The following is a 15,986-nucleotide window of genomic DNA, read 5'->3' on the forward strand; positions in this document are numbered from 1 at the left end:
CTCCCGCCCGGTCTTTGCAGATCTCTTCCTCCAGGGATTTTGACTGATTATCAACAAATATAAACCCTAGCCGCAGCGCCATCTAGTGTCTTGTCAAAAAAGCTGGCCAGCATGAAAACGAGTCAATTCGCTGTTGCCTGATAGGGTACAAGTATACTGCACCTGTAAGCTCATTCGTATTACTACCGTATTTACAGTTTTATTTCCGTTTTAATAATTTCCCATATTTTAGTTTTCGTGACAAAAATCCTCTCTGGTTTGCCGGAACAGCACAGCTTCCGGTCGGTCAGCTTTGGCGTAATTGTTTCTGTATAGTAGCCGCTAAAGTCAGGCCGTTTTCACACAAGGAAACTACCGTATTTACAGTTTTATTTCCGTATTTGCATTTAAAAAAATTCCCATATTTTAGTTTTCATGACAAAAATCCTCTCTGGTTTGCCGGAACAGCACAGCTTCCGGTCGGCCAGCTTTGGCGTAATTGTTTCTGTATAGTAGCCGCTAAAGTCAGGCCTTCAAAATAAAAGAAGCGCACCTGTAAAGTTAGAGAATTGCGCCATCGTTAGCACTGCAGTCGTGTCTACACCTGCATGACTCTCTCCACCCTCTGCTTTGATTTTAACTCTTACATTTTTCATTTTACAGCACCATAGACATTACTCGGTCTCTTTTAAACCTAAAACGTTTCTAAGAACACCTAAAAAATAAGCAATAAAAGTCACATGAATCAGAAATATTTTATTGGTTTATAAGGTTGGCATTTTGATCGTCTGGTATTTTCTACAACCTATGGAAAAACGGGAATAACAATAACAGTGAATAGTGTAGAATTGCTTTTTGACAAATTATAGGAATTCCGACTGTAAAAACGCACCACCAAGCAACGTTGCTCGGCGGAAGCTCTTCCAACTCCAGACGTCATTTCCCATTGCACCCCACAAACTGCGGAAGATAACGCCCCCTTTTTGCGTCATCAACATGAGAACCAATTGCAGCCCTCAACGCTTGGAGTACACGTCACTTTTGGAGCACAAGCCGGCTGATAGGGGTTGAACACCCGCAGTCAGCACTCTGTCCGTTTCTGTCTGTCGTGTTTTTTTAACGATACATGTTAATTTTTTTTAAATAGAACAACCAATTCATCAATTGACACGACTCGGACACTCTGATATTAAAGGTAAGCGTCTGTATTTAATCTACAAGACCTGGCTCGCTGAAAGTGGGTTGGTGCTACATTCTGATAGCTAACGATTCGACGTCGCGTTAGCATACAGGTTGTCTTGGCACAGAATGTTGTATTTTATACTAATTTCAACACACATCATTCTCAGTAAGGCTTTTTAATCCGGCAACGCCGTGTGTATTTGCTTGAAATATGTCAGGAAAAGATTTTTGGAAGGTGGTCACCTTATCCTTATCCAAAATGTAAGGGGCCCACAATCTAAACGTCTACAGTTTTATGACAACAATTTGCATATGATACTACTACTTCTAGTGGTAAGATGTATGGCAATTAATTACAAAAAAAAACAATTCTATTGCATTTTAGCCCTGATACAAAAATACAAATACAAAAGGGCTATCAGACATCCTGTTCGTGGTTCACTGGTTGACATACTAGGTGTTGACAAGGGCAAAGGCTGGAGATGACTGTCATCCTGATGAGAAAGAATTACAACCTGTGAGCTTTAAAAAAAAGGGGCTGTGCTTGAAATCTGTTTTTCCTCTGTTAACCATGGTTACCTGCAAGAAAACACAGTCATTATTGCAAGATTGTGCCAAAGCCAACCATTCAGCAGATCATTAAAAATATCAAGGAGAGAGAGTTTCAATTGTTGTGAAGAATGCTTCAGAGCGCATAAGAAAGTTTGTTTGTTTTTAACTGCGGGATAGGGGTACAGACAGTGTGGCGCTTGTTCAGGAATGGTAGCAGGCAGGTGTGAATGCATATGCTCACAGAGTGAGTTGAAGATGAATTGGTGTCAAAAAGAGTGCAAAAAGAAGCCACATCAGGGATCGACTCGTATTCTGCAAAAGATACAGGTATTGGACTCCAGAAGCCTGGTGTAAAACCATTATCTCTTACGAATTCCCTTTCTGATTGTTTGGTGCATCCAGAAAAAAGCTTCCATGGCAACATGCTTCACCGCCAATGGGGTGGGCTCACACAATGGCCCTTAGCCTGCATCATATTGTATATGATGAAGGGCCACAGTCCTGTCCTGGTTTGACTTATGTGATCTGCTAGCAAAAAAGGTTTCCAGCAACAACAAGCTTGTTTGCTGAACATTTCACATCACTGAGATGTATCAGTAAACGTGCCGCCAAAATATTAGTAAAATGTCTGATTCACTAATCATAACAGGCTGGTCAGGTTTCCCGGGGACACAGTCATGCTATCAAAATATTGTTCAAATATTTCCTTAGCACACAGTTGGGAGCACTTGTGTATTGAGAAAGGGCAGATCAAACAAGAAGCAAGTGTGATGTGACCGGGTCTTGACGGGCATTTTCATCTGTTGGTTTCTCTCTGCTTTAGCTTGCTGATGGCTACCTACCAGGAGTTCATCCAACAGAATGAGGACAGGGATGGGGTGAGATTCAGCTGGAACCTCTGGCCCTCCAGCCGACTGGAAGCAACGAGGCTTGTGGTGCCGGTTTCTTGTCTCTTCACACCCCTCAAGGAGAGACCTGACCTGCCTCCAGTCCAGTATGAGCCCGTCATGTGCAGCCGGGCCAATTGCAAGGCGGTGCTCAATCCACTGTGGTGAGTTGCAGAGAAAAAAAAAACATGCATGTCAGAAATATGCCTGTGAATATTCATTCTTCCAGGTCATTGTATTCTCAGGACAGCTGTCCTATCTAGACTGACTGGTGCGTGCCCCACCTAGTCTTTGAGCAGGAATTAATGATCTATGCTCAGTTTCAGACTGGTAGGATAGGGTTTGTCTTTGTAAACTGCATTTAGAGACGAAAACAACAAGAGAAAATGGAAAATAACTCACAAATACCGGTCATAGCCTTTTGGAATGTCCTAAAGAGATTAAAGATATGGTTTGCGTGAAAAATGGGTGTGTTTAAACAAAATATGCAATCTGCATATATATGCAATATGCAAAGTTGTGCCACTGGCTCAGATGTAAATACCTGAAAATAAAAGTGAATTGTTGCTCTGCAGTCTCATATTCATCTTTTCATGTCAAACCCAAACCATTTTTTTCAGTCTACAGCAATAATGTAGTATGTGGTATAGCATATATAATAAGTAAAGTGTAAATGTGACCCAATAACGATGAAGGACGATAGCTGGATCGGCCATAAAAAGTTAGCACCCCTGACTGCAAGTCATTTGTTTTAAAGGTGTATTTTTTAAAAATACTATTCCTCTTGACTTTGCAAATAATTTTGTTCCATCTTTTACAGCCAAGTAGACTTCCGAGCAAAGATTTGGGCATGCAACTTCTGCTTCCAGAGAAACCCAGTAAGTACTAATGTTCACTCAGTGTTTGCCAAAAGTGTAGGAAGCGCCAACATCACAAGGGCTTTCTACAGTCATGGAAAAAATATGAGACCAACCTTGTTTTCTCACTTTATTGATCCATTTTAATGCCTGGCACAACTAAATGTACATTTGTTTGGACAGATTAATGATAACAAGAATAGGTGGTAAGAGTTTAATTTAAGAGCTGATATCTAGCAACTTTCATGGTTTTCTTGATAACAAAAATCACTTAAGTTCTTACATTGATAGCTATAGCATTGTACTGCCCAAAAAAACAGAGCTATTTGGTTGTCATTATATTTGTACAAATAAAGGTACCGTTTAGTTGTACCAGGCTTTAAAAAGAACAAGAAACTGACGAAACAAGGGTGGTGTCATTTTTCCATGACTGTACACTGTTCTTATTAAAATTTTGTAAAAATGCATTTTTTGTTTTTTGCAGTTCCCCCCTTCTTATGCAGGAATATCAGAAGTGAACCAGCCAGCTGAACTCATGCCCCAGTTTTCCACCATTGAGTACATAGTACAGGTTCGAACTACACATGTTTGAAAATGTGGCTATTTGGACATCATAATACCACACACATTGAAACAACCCTGAATCGTATGCAACTATCTTGCCTTTGATAGCGAGGACCTCCAGCTCCCCTGATCTTCCTCTATGTGGTGGACACCTGTTTGGAAGAAGAGGACCTCCAAGCTTTGAAGGAGTCCCTTCAGATGTCCCTGAGTCTTCTGCCTCCCAATGCCTTAGTGGGCCTCATCACATTTGGACGGATGGTGCAGGTTCACGAGCTCAGCTGTGAGCTGATATCCAAGAGCTACGTCTTCAGGGGCACCAAGGATCTCACCTCTAAACAGATTCAGGTGTGTGGAGCAAGATTGTTGTTTGGCTGTTTTATGTGGCAGTTATTCCATATGCTTTTTATATGGCCATAAAATTAACTTCAGCAACGCAAGTTTGTCAGACAATGACTGTGATTTTAGGAGATGTTGGGTTTAACCAAGCCGGCAGCATCAGGACAGCCAGGACGCCCTCCTGCACCTCAAGATGCTGCAACCTCTTGCAGGTATATCATCAGCACTTCCTGTCTTAATGTTGTTAATTTATAGCAGACATTTGAAAATTAGAAAAATTAAAGTTGATGATGTATGTTTGATATGCAGGTTCCTTCAGCCTGTGCACAAAGTTGATATGAACTTGACTGATTTACTGGGGGAGCTTCAGCGAGACCCCTGGCCAGTTCCTCAGGGTAAACGGCCACTCCGTTCTACTGGTGTTGCTCTGACTGTTGCTGTTGGGCTGCTAGAGGTAAACTAGCCACAAACACACTCATAAAGCAGGAATTTTAGTACCATTACTTCATCAAGAAAGTGACATATTTTGAAGAGAAAAACTATTGCCATGTCATCTATATTTGTATAATTCTTCACTTCTTCATTGGAGCCAAAATAATACAAAGTGACTATTATACTATTATCCTGTTGTACCTTAATGAATGCGTCTCATAGTAATGGCTATTTTGTATTTGATGTCTTCAAATAGCTCATGATGTATAAAGTCTCGCCTCTTTTTTTCTTCACAACAAAATACCAAAAAGACGTTACATTGGTGTTGAATTGATCTGTTATGTCAATAAAGGATAAGTCAACAATACCCGGCAAAATTAATCACAGCTCTAGGTGAAAAAATGGAGACTTGTGTTGCCATGTCTTGATTGTTTCCATTTCATTATGGCCAAATAAGCAAGTGCACAACATTAGATTGCACTTTAATATTCATTAGTGTGTGAAGTATGTAATTTTTACATTTATATATTGCCATATTAGCTGTTATTACAGTGTAGCCTGAACTTTATTCTCTTCATGATGATTCTTCCACGTTACTGTCCATAGTGATGCATACCGCAACACTGTTATCTTGTGCAAAACCGTGTGATTTGCCAGTTCAAAGGCCAGTTCCTTTTTGCCTTGTCTTTTCCCCCTCTACTGTCATCATCCCCTAATCTGTATGATTATGTAATGCTAGTGCTGCCAATAATTCAACTGATGCACTCTCCTTCTGCAGTGAGATTACATTTGTTCTGTCAGTGACTTCAGACTTAATGGTTTGTCAAGCGACATTGTTACTTAATGGATGCCTTAGATGTGTGATACAGCATTGCGAAAAAAGCTGGAGTTTACTGACTTAACCTTAGACAAACATGAAAATTAGTCAGCTGGTCCTCTTTGCACCAGAAATGATCCTGTTCTTTAATGGAAAATGTTTCAATATGGCCTTATTTGTGAATTACTAAGTACTAATTGATTTGGCACTTAGCTTCAAATGGCAAACGTCAACATAAATTTAGCTATATCATAAAAACCGTAAGAAGTGTATACAAACGAATGGTGTCCTTGTGTTTAATGAATCCTTTTGCTTACTTATCTCACCCCAAATTAGGGCACATTCCCCAACACAGGTGCTCGCGTGATGATGTTCATCGGGGGGCCTCCCACCCAGGGTCCTGGCATGGTGGTGGGAGATGAGCTGAAAACCCCCATCCGCTCCTGGCATGACATCCAGAAGGATAACGCTCGCCACTTGAAAAAGGCTACTAAGGTGAACAAATGGATAATAGCCAGTGGTATTCAGGAAAAACATGATTGGACTAAATGTTTTCTTTCTATAAACAACGTACAGAATCTGCCCTAACTGCCTTTTTGTGTATGTTCTTTCTGACATGCAGTACTATGAAGCCCTGGCCAATCGCTCAGCAGTAAATGGCCACAGTATTGATATATATGCCTGTGCTTTGGACCAGACTGGACTGCTGGAGATGAAGTGTTTATCTAATCTCACTGGGTACGTCACCACCTGACAGCTCAACAACACTTGCATGCATGTGTGTGTGTGTGTGTCTGTGTGTGTATGTGTGTGTGTGTGTGTGATTGTTTAGGCCATCCATGGACGGTGTTCTGCACACACCAAACAATCAGTCTTGATCAGCAAGATATCCAAGGTAGTCAGTTCCAGTTCTACACGTTTGGCCCAATACTTGGAATTTTTTGGTCCAGACTTTAGAGTTATCCCTCGCACCGCTTCCATTTTGGAATAAGATGGTGTGGAAACTTTGTGTGTGTTTATAAAACACTGAAACTAACAGGCAGAGTTCATAAGTAGCTCTTCTGTATTAATGGTAGTGAAGAAAGAGGTATTGCACCTATTTTTGGGGGTGTAAAATGCTGATGGATTTCTAAGTGAAATTATACAACCATTAATTAGTTTCAATTCCAACCAATTCAAAATCAGAACTGTGTGTCTGCTCTATTCTCAGGGGCCACATAGTGATGGGGGACTCTTTCAACACCTCGTTGTTCAAGCAAACTTTTCAGAGAGTTTTCAACAAAGACTACAATGGAGACTTCCGCATGGCCTTTGGAGGCGTCCTGGAGGTTAAGGTAAACGATTGATTTGGAGCCACAATTGAATTGTTCAGTTATCTAATTAAATTAGCAAAATTCCGTGATCACATTTGAAATGTCAAGAGTACTTTTTTTTTTCTGTGTAGACTTCAAGGGAGCTGAAGGTTTGTGGGACCATTGGACCTTGTGTTTCACTTAACTCCAAGGGCTCCTGTGTGTCAGAGAATGTAAGTCATAGCCCCACATTGACGTTATTGGAGGAGTCACTGAATTGAATTCACTCAAATCTGTTTTGTGTAGGAGATGGGCGTTGGTGGCACAAGCCAGTGGAAAGTATGCAGTCTCAACCCTTCCACCACGTTGGGCATTTACTTTGAAGTCGTGAATCAGGTAGAAAAATATTTGCATGAGCCTTAAGCTAATGGGCGTTACTAACTTACAACTGAGTACAAATTGCATCTCATTAGAGCTGCAACAACAACTATGCTAATTTTTGGGGCTTAGTATTGAGTGATGGACTGTGGCATAGTTTAACGCGACAATACAACATTTATACTATATGTCAGAAGTTTAATTGCTGATTAATTTGACTTTTTTTGTATTGTAGTAATTTTGTTTTAAAAATGTACATATCTGTAGCTTCTCAAATGTGATTTTTTTTTTCCCTTCATCATTGATGAAACCACACCCTTTGTGCGATATTCACACACGTCAGCTTTGACTTTGGAAAACCGTGATCGACATGTTTGCCTCTTGTGTGTGTGGTTCATATTGATCTTGTCCATCTATAGTCTAGGCCCTAACCCAGGGGTCAGCAACCCCCATGCGGCTCTTTAAACTACTTGTTGCGCCTCACTTTGCTGAGTGCTGTGTTTTTTGTATTTTGTTTTTTTTTAACACCGAGGTGGAGGAAATGTACATTTTCAAAAAAAGTCATGATCGTAGCATATTTTCAAGAAGTCAGTGAACACTTCAAACTCAACTTGAGTTGCTAGTGTCGTGGCCACTCAATATGATAAGGAGGGAGAAGCCGTTCACAGATGGAACATACATGAAATATGTCTCACATGTGTCATGTTTTGTGTGTGCAGCACAATGCACCAGTCCCACAGGGTGGCCGAGGTGCAATCCAGTTTGTAACCCAGTACCAGCACTCCAACACCCAGAGAAGGATACGGGTGACCACCATTGCCAGGAAGTAAGACTGCTTGTATTATTAAGTGGATCTAGTGTATTGGGTGCTTACGCAAACGTACGTCATTTTATGTTTGTCCTCACGTACAGTGAAGAAAATAAGTATTTGAACACCCTGCTATTTTGCTATTTCTCCCACTTAGAAATCATGGAGGGGTCTGAAATTTTCATCGTAGGTGCATGTCCACTGTGAGAGAGATAAACTAAAAAGAAAAATCCAGAAATCACAATGCATGATTTTTTAACAATTTATTTGTGTGATACAGCTGCAAATAAGTATTTGAACACCTGTGTATCATCTAGAATTCTGACCCTGAAAGACCTGTTAGTCTGCCCATTAGAAGTCCACCTGCACTCCATGTATCATCCTGAATCAGATGCACCTGTTTGAGGTCGTTAGCTGCATAAAGACACCTGTCCACCCCATACAATCAGTAAGACTTTAACTTGTAACATGGCGAAGACCAAAGAGCTGTCCAAAGACACCAGAGACAAAATTGTACACCTCCACAAGGCTGGAAAGGGCTACGGAGCAATTACCAAGCAGCTTGGTGAAAAAAGGTCCACTGTTGGAGCTATCATTAGAAAATGGAAGAAGCTAAACATGACGGTCAATCTCAATCGGAGTGGAGCCCCATGCAAGATATCACCTCGTGGGGTCTCAATGATTCTAAGAAAGGTGAGGAATCAGCCCAGAACTACACGACAGGACTTGGTCAATGACCTGAAAAGAGCTGGGACCACCGTTTCCAAGGTTACTGTAGGTAATACACTAAGACGTCATGATGTGAAATCATGCATGGCACGAAAGGTTCCCCTGCTTAAACCAGCACATGTCAAGGCCCGTCTTAAGTTTGCATATGACCATTTGGATGATACAGAGGAGTCATGGGAGAAAGTTTTATGGTCAGATGAGACCAAAATAGAACTTTTTGGTCATAATTCCAATAAGCGTGTTTGGAGGAAGAAGAATGAAGAGTACAATCCGAAGAACACCATCCCTACTGTGAAGCATGGGGGTGGTAGCATCATGCTTTGGGGGTGTTTTTCTGCACATGGGACAGGACGAGTGCACTGCATTAAAGAGAGGATGACTGGGGCCGTGTATTGTGAGATTTTGGGGAACAACCTCCTTCCCTCTGTCAGAGCATTGAAGATGGGTCGTGGCTGGGTCTTCCAACACGACAACGACCCGAAGCACACAGCCAGGAAAACCAAGGAGTGGCTCTGTAAGAAGCATATCAAGGTTCTAGCATGGCCCAGCCAGTCTCCAGACCTGAACCCAATCGAAAATCTTTGGAGGGAGCTCAAACTCCGTGTTTCTCAGCGACAGCCCAGAAACCTGACTGATCTAGAGAAGATCTGTGTGGAGGAGTGGGCCAAGATCCCTCCTGCAGTGTGTGCAAACCTGGTGAAAAACTACAGGAAACGTTTGACCTCTGTAATAGCAAACAAAGGCTACTGTACCAAATATTAACATTCATTTTCTCAGGTGTTCAAATACTTATTAGCAGCTGTATCACACAAATAAATTGTTAAAAAATCATGCATTGTGATTTCTGGATTTTTCTTTTTAGTTTATCTCTCTCACAGTGGACATGCACCTACGATGAAAATTTCAGACCCCTCCATGATTTCTAAGTGGGAGAAATAGCAAAATAGCAGGGTGTTCAAATACTTATTTTCTTCACTGTACTTGCTATGCTGATGAGACTGAACTTGACTTAGTCAAAAGGTGACAGCTCAAAGTCGTGTCCTCGTGCGTCACCTGCACCACACCCATGTACGACTGCACCTACAATGTTCTTCCTATGCTTTGTGTCCCCACCCAAGCTGGGCAGATGCACAGTCGCAAATTCAGCACATAGAGTCTTCCTTTGATCAGGAAGCAGCCGCTGTGCTCATGGCTCGTCTGGGAGTGTTCCGAGCCGAGTCGGAGGAGGGGCCCGATGTCCTGCGTTGGCTTGACAGGCAGCTTATTCGCCTGGTGAGTGGAATGTGAAGAACACATGATCTCTTGTTTTTGTGTGTACAGTAGTAGATTGCAGTCAATTGGTTCCAGACCCGACTGAAAAGTGAATTTACGCCAAGTATTTTCCCTTATTTATGAATGAAATATTTTCGTAGTTCAAACATTGAATCCCTTTTCACAATTCTTTAAATATGTTTTTTAACATTATTAGAGCGCTGTAGACATGAAATAGCACCCCTAAAGTCACCTTTTAAACGTTGTATTACAGAGTATAGAACCCAAAATAAAAAATAAGCCATCGAAGATATAAATAAAAATTGTGTGTACTATAAATGTGTTTCCCTCACTCGGGGACCTGAATGAGGAACAGTTTCAGCTTTGGGTAATTGCTGCAACAGTAGCCTGTTTTTTTTTTATAAGGGATTATTGTGCCTGTTGAAATAATTCAAACCTTCAATAAAGGCTCATTGCGCATCACCAAACATTTCAGAAACTTTACTAACACCTAATGACCGGTGTCAAATACTACAGAGTATCATTTTGAATGTCTTTTATATTTGCATTTTAGTTCATTCAGCCATTTCTATGCTTGAAAAGTGTTAATTTGGGCAAAAAAAACATTTGCATGAATATGCATATTTATCAACAAGTTACACTCTGTATTCAACCACGAAAAACAAATGGTGAGGGATGACTACGTGCTTTATTTTTTTTTTTTTTTAATATGCTTTCATGTCTTTGCAGTGCCAGAAGTTTGGTCAATTCAATAAAGATGATCCTACATCCTTCAAACTGTCAGAGTCCCTGTCACTTTACCCCCAGGTAAACCATTATTTACTGTACTACATGTTGAACGTGACTCTTGTCTTTTTTTTTTATTTGTAAACACTTCAATATATTTGCCGCTGCCTGTTCACCCTTGTTCAAAACTAATGGGACTGTCTTGTTATAATAAGTGAATAACTTTGTGTCCTGTTGGTAAATAAGGTTTAAAAACATAAGCTAATGTCACCCATCTCTTATGGCACAAACCAAAAAGCTCAGTTTTACCAGTTCAGACACAAACACTCAGTCCGAGTGCACTAAAAATCTGCACTCTGGCAAGAGTTTTGCATCATGGCCGATTATTAAAGTCTTAATCAGGGACCCCTTCAGTCAAATGAGTTCCACTACTCTCCCAAATGATAAAACCCATATTCAATTGTCGCTGTCAGAGATGTTAATGTTGCAATGTTTGAATGTTTTATCCATCTTGTGAAGGTAAATGAGCTCATCAAATAGATACTTTGTTTACACTGCAGTGGAACATTTAGTCTGTTTTTGTTTTTTAACATTGTGTTCTCTTTCACACCTCACCTACAGTTTATGTTCCACCTGCGGCGGTCGCCCTTCCTGCAAGTGTTTAACAACAGCCCGGATGAGTCGTCCTATTACAGGCACCACTTTGTCAGGCAGGACCTGACACAATCGCTCATCATGATCCAGCCCATCCTCTACTCGTACTCCTTTTATGGGCCACCAGAGGTCAGCCATGTACCTTTCAGACCTCTGATGTTTGCACTGAGGTGCATCGTCTGTTCCTCTCAAAGTGTCACCCGATTGTTTTCATTGATATCTTTTTCTTCCCCTATCAGCCTGTGCTCCTGGACAGTAGCAGCATCCTGCCAGATCGAATCTTGTTGATGGACACATTCTTCCAACTTGTTATCTACCACGGAGAGGTATTCAGATTAATCTAGTCCTCATATTTCTGCTTAGATTTCTCAAGGCAGGACACTGCAATTATAAAAAGAATGCATGAGGCTGCTTCTGCATCTGCAAGCTTCAGAATGAAATTCTTGAAAGTACCTGTAACAAATTTTTAAGGTTTCATTGAAAAATTATCCTCGTCTTTTTGTCCCCAGACCATAGCTCAGTGGCGAAAGGCCGGCTACCAAGAAATGGCTGAATATGAGAACTTTAAACAGCTTCTGCAGGCTCCACTAGATGACGCGCAGGAGATTCTGCAAACACGCTTCCCCATGCCACGCTACGTTGATACGGAGCACGGAGGCTCGCAGGCTCGCTTCCTGCTCTCAAAGGTCAACCCTTCCCAGACCCACAACAACCTCTACGCATGGGGACAGGTACGCCGTGGACTTCTTCTGGAAATGAATGATTTAATCAGGCATTGTGGAGACAACCTGTAATTTCTCAGTACAGATAGCGGCAGGCATAAAAGCCAGTTTCTGATAAGTTCATTGGCTGTACTTTAAAATAATGGTACAAATCTTCCTCTGTTTATGTACCCAGAAGTAACTAGTAAACAGTTACCTAAGCCCCTACTCAAATTAAATTTAAGGCGTACTTGTAACACCTGATGGTGGATTAACTGACAAAGCTATTTTTAAACAAGCTCCAAATAATTAATCTCTTATTTCCCCAAGTGAAAGAAGATGTGCAGAATAAAGAGCTTCACACAGAGGCCATAAATGGGTCTATGGCAGTCTCGGAATGAGAATACCAAGAAAACTTGCATAAACTAATCTCAGTGACAAATGCATTTAGTTCATTAGAGTGGTCAGGGGATTAGAGGCAGAATGAGATTGGATGGTCTGAAAAAGAGAGGGTGCAAAATAACCAATCCAGTATTTGGTGTGCAACCAACCACAGGAAACGGGAGCGCCGATCCTCACTGATGACGTCAGCCTGCAGGTCTTCATGGACCACTTGAAGAAGCTGGCTGTGTCCAGCTCCGCATAGACATCTCTACATCCCATCTCACCGTGAGAAAACACAAGGAATTAAGATAAGACATTCCAGTTCGGCTTTTAACATCCAGAAACGTTTGTGTTCCCATCCCCCTAACGCCCCCTTAAAAGTAACCAGTGTCTACTCTAATAGTGTTATTATTGCCCACTGTGTCTGACCTTTATCATGTGCAACAGGACTATGGTTTCATCCAGGTTCTCTGCTAATCTACATCAAAATTCCTATTTTATATTTGATATGACCTTTTGACATGACATTTGTTTGTTTTTTTTGTTTGTCCGAAAAGTGTATCTACTACAGCACACTACGTTGAAATTGCCGTTTAATAAAATGCATATAAATGTGTGCTTTGGAAGCGTAGAAATGATCCCTTAATAAATTAAAATGGACCCCAACCATGCTCCATTTTTTTTTGTAATATGTTTTAGTGTGGGTTGTCAGTCATCCAGGTCTATGAGGTGCACCTTTTAATCCACAAGGCTTCTTATACCTGTGTGTCCACCTGCTGGTGGCAAACCTTGTTTTGTAGCCTTGTTAGTGTTCCCGTACAACAATACAATTCATTTTGGTATCAAAAGGCTGAAAGGTCGGCAGTGGTTTACCAACAAATATTACAAGAATATGACATTGAAGTAGAAGTAGAGCGCTCCATGTGTCTTTAATGATAATAAACATTACAATTTATTAGGAATTTTGTAGACGGACGTCCACTTATCCAGTCTCGGTCACCATCTGGTATTTTCACCCAGTGTCTTTCTAAGTATCTTTGTAATCAAACTCTGACAGTTTGATTTAGGATGTGTCTGGATTTCTAATGTGGTCCATGTAAAGATCTGTCGTCCGAGTTGGCTGTCCTCAAATCAACCCTTACTTCAGTTTAACATTTCATATGTAGCCCATCATCCATTTGAGTACGGTGAATGGCTAACTTGGACAAAAATAATTTCACTTATCAGTCACAACGCTACTACAATGCATAGTGATTAAATAAAAGAAGTCCAAGTATTAAAGAATTTTGTTCATTATTGTGGTTCTGCTATGCGGTGCTGTAGAAATGTGTCACAGTTCTGTATCTCCCACAGGGCTATAATCTATCTGTGGTGGTTGGTCGTTGATGATGACATCAGATTTACATAATTGGCCCTGACACGTGAGCATATCATTTTTATGGCTGCCATCTGTTGTGCAGAGTTGAAATTATTGAATGTATACATGCAGTTTGACACAATATGTGGGTCTTGTGGGGGGAAAAAAACATAATTGTGACCCTTCTCAGTTGTGTGAGGTTTATCGTGGTAATCTCTGTCATGGCACCATCCAACACCTGACAAGTAGGGCTTCCCTCAACTTTCCACCAGGGATATCTTCATCCAGGTTGCTGCAAGGAGACATATGCTATGTGCACATTGCAGAACGACACTCCCCCTAAACAACTGCCATGTTTCTCATTTGTGCTACTGTACGTAAAACCCGCATCTGCATGCAGTCGCAATCATAAAACCACTCACACTCCATCTACTGTCACTGTAAGCTGATTTCAGAGCACCCAGACAGTATGATTTCGAGGATCAGTGAACGGCAGATTATGAAGACTAATCTCTCATGGGCTATCTGTTTAGCAGGAAATTCTACTCTTAGCAGCTTTGAGGGTGAGTTGCCACTGAAATACAAATGAAGTCAGTGTCTAGCAAGAGCTTAGGTCGAGAAGGTTTCCACATAGGAGTCCACATATGCTCCAGAGGTATTCAAGGCGTGGCATTTTTAAGCTCCTTTGACACATATGTACACTTGTGCAAAATACCAAATAGCATTTATTTTCCTAACTGTAGTGGTGCAGCGAGGGGCATTTGGGACCAATTCCGTATGTTGACAAAAAAAATGATCCTCTCAAGAGACAACAATCACACCAGCCTCGCCTTTTTTTAATCTGTTTGTTCCTGCTGGGATAAGTTGAACAAAAGAGCATTAAAATTGCTTTCTGACCTTTTAGTGATCATTCAGGATGCTCATGTCCATGTGACGCACAACTGTATTTCTTATCAAATCCCAACCAGATCACTTCACCTCACATCAGCCCATTCTGGCTTCTATCCCTGATAAATTATGTAAGAATTCTTTATCGAATATGTCTTAGAGTCTTTATGGATTAACTATGACACAATGCTGGCGTCAGCGGATGCAAAGATAAAGTAAGACATTGAATGAGTCAGCGGCTACAACATTCACAGTTGCAGACACTTCATTAGGTACAACTTTGAATGCACCACACTTGTGTGCTTTGAGACCCAAAAGTAACAATGTGTTTTTTTCTTTTATATGTCTTTTCACAACATTGTAAGAATGTATCTGAAATTGTTTCTTTTTTAGAAAACAGTCTAGTGCACGATATAGAATGTATATAGCAAGTTTTACGCTGGTGCACGGAGGTCGAGTGGTTAGCGCACAGACCTCACAGCGAAGAGACCCGAGAGCCCATCTCTGTGTGGAGATTGCATGTTCTCCTCGGGTTTTCTCCGGTTTCCTCCCACATTCCAAAAACATGCTAGGTTAATTAGCGACTCCAAATTGTCTATAGATATGAATGTGAGTGTGAATGGTTGTTTGTCTATATGTGCCCTGTGATTGGCTCGCGACCAGTCCAGGGTGTAACCCGCCTCTCGCCCGAAGACAGCTGGGATAGGCTCCAGCACTCCAGATAAGCGGTAGAAAATGAATGAATGAGTCCAGTGCACTATATCGAATGTATATAGCAAGTTTTATGCTGCTGCACGGAGGTCTAGTGGTTAGCGCACAGACCTCACAGCTAGGAAACCCGAGTTCAATCCCACCCTCGGCCATCTCTGTGTGGAGATTGCATGTTGTCCCCGTGCATGCGTGGGTTTTCTCCGGGTACTCCGGTTTCCTCCCACATTCCAAAAACATGCTAGGTTAATTAGCGACTCCAAATTGTCCATAGGTATGAATGTGAGTGTGAATGGTTGTTTGTCTATATGTGCCCTGTGATTGGCTAGCGACCAGTCCAGGGTGTACCCCGCCTCTCGCCCGAAGACAGCTGGGATAGGCTCCAGCACCCCCCGCGACCCTCGTGAGGATAAGCGGTAGAAAATGAATGAATGAATGAATGAGTCTAGTGCACTATATCGATCGTATATAGCAAGTTTTATG

At 41.4% G+C, this 15,986-nt stretch overlaps 1 protein-coding gene across 1 annotated transcript; it reads left to right on the forward strand.

Annotated features, from left to right (window-relative positions):
* The first annotated feature begins 1,004 nt into the window (after window positions 1-1,004).
* sec23b (SEC23 homolog B, coat complex II component) lies at window positions 1,005-15,927 on the forward strand. The gene is made up of 19 exons (XM_058063892.2): window positions 1,005-1,174; window positions 2,537-2,764; window positions 3,421-3,478; window positions 3,942-4,028; window positions 4,130-4,366; window positions 4,487-4,569; window positions 4,667-4,811; window positions 5,943-6,101; window positions 6,229-6,344; window positions 6,817-6,940; window positions 7,051-7,131; window positions 7,205-7,294; window positions 7,996-8,102; window positions 9,932-10,085; window positions 10,815-10,892; window positions 11,433-11,594; window positions 11,705-11,791; window positions 11,975-12,196; window positions 12,723-15,927. Exons 2-19 carry the CDS (start codon window positions 2,544-2,546, stop codon window positions 12,810-12,812), a joined length of 2,301 nt encoding a protein of 766 aa, XP_057919875.1. The 5' UTR covers window positions 1,005-1,174; window positions 2,537-2,543; the 3' UTR covers window positions 12,813-15,927.
* Window positions 15,928-15,986: the final 59 nt, after the last annotated feature.

Source organism: Doryrhamphus excisus, linkage group LG9 (genome assembly GCF_037039965.1).
Source record: "Doryrhamphus excisus strain RoL-2023G ecotype Guam linkage group LG9, RoL_Dexc_Guam_v1.1, whole genome shotgun sequence".
Taxonomy (NCBI): Eukaryota; Metazoa; Chordata; class Actinopteri; order Syngnathiformes; family Syngnathidae; genus Doryrhamphus; species Doryrhamphus excisus.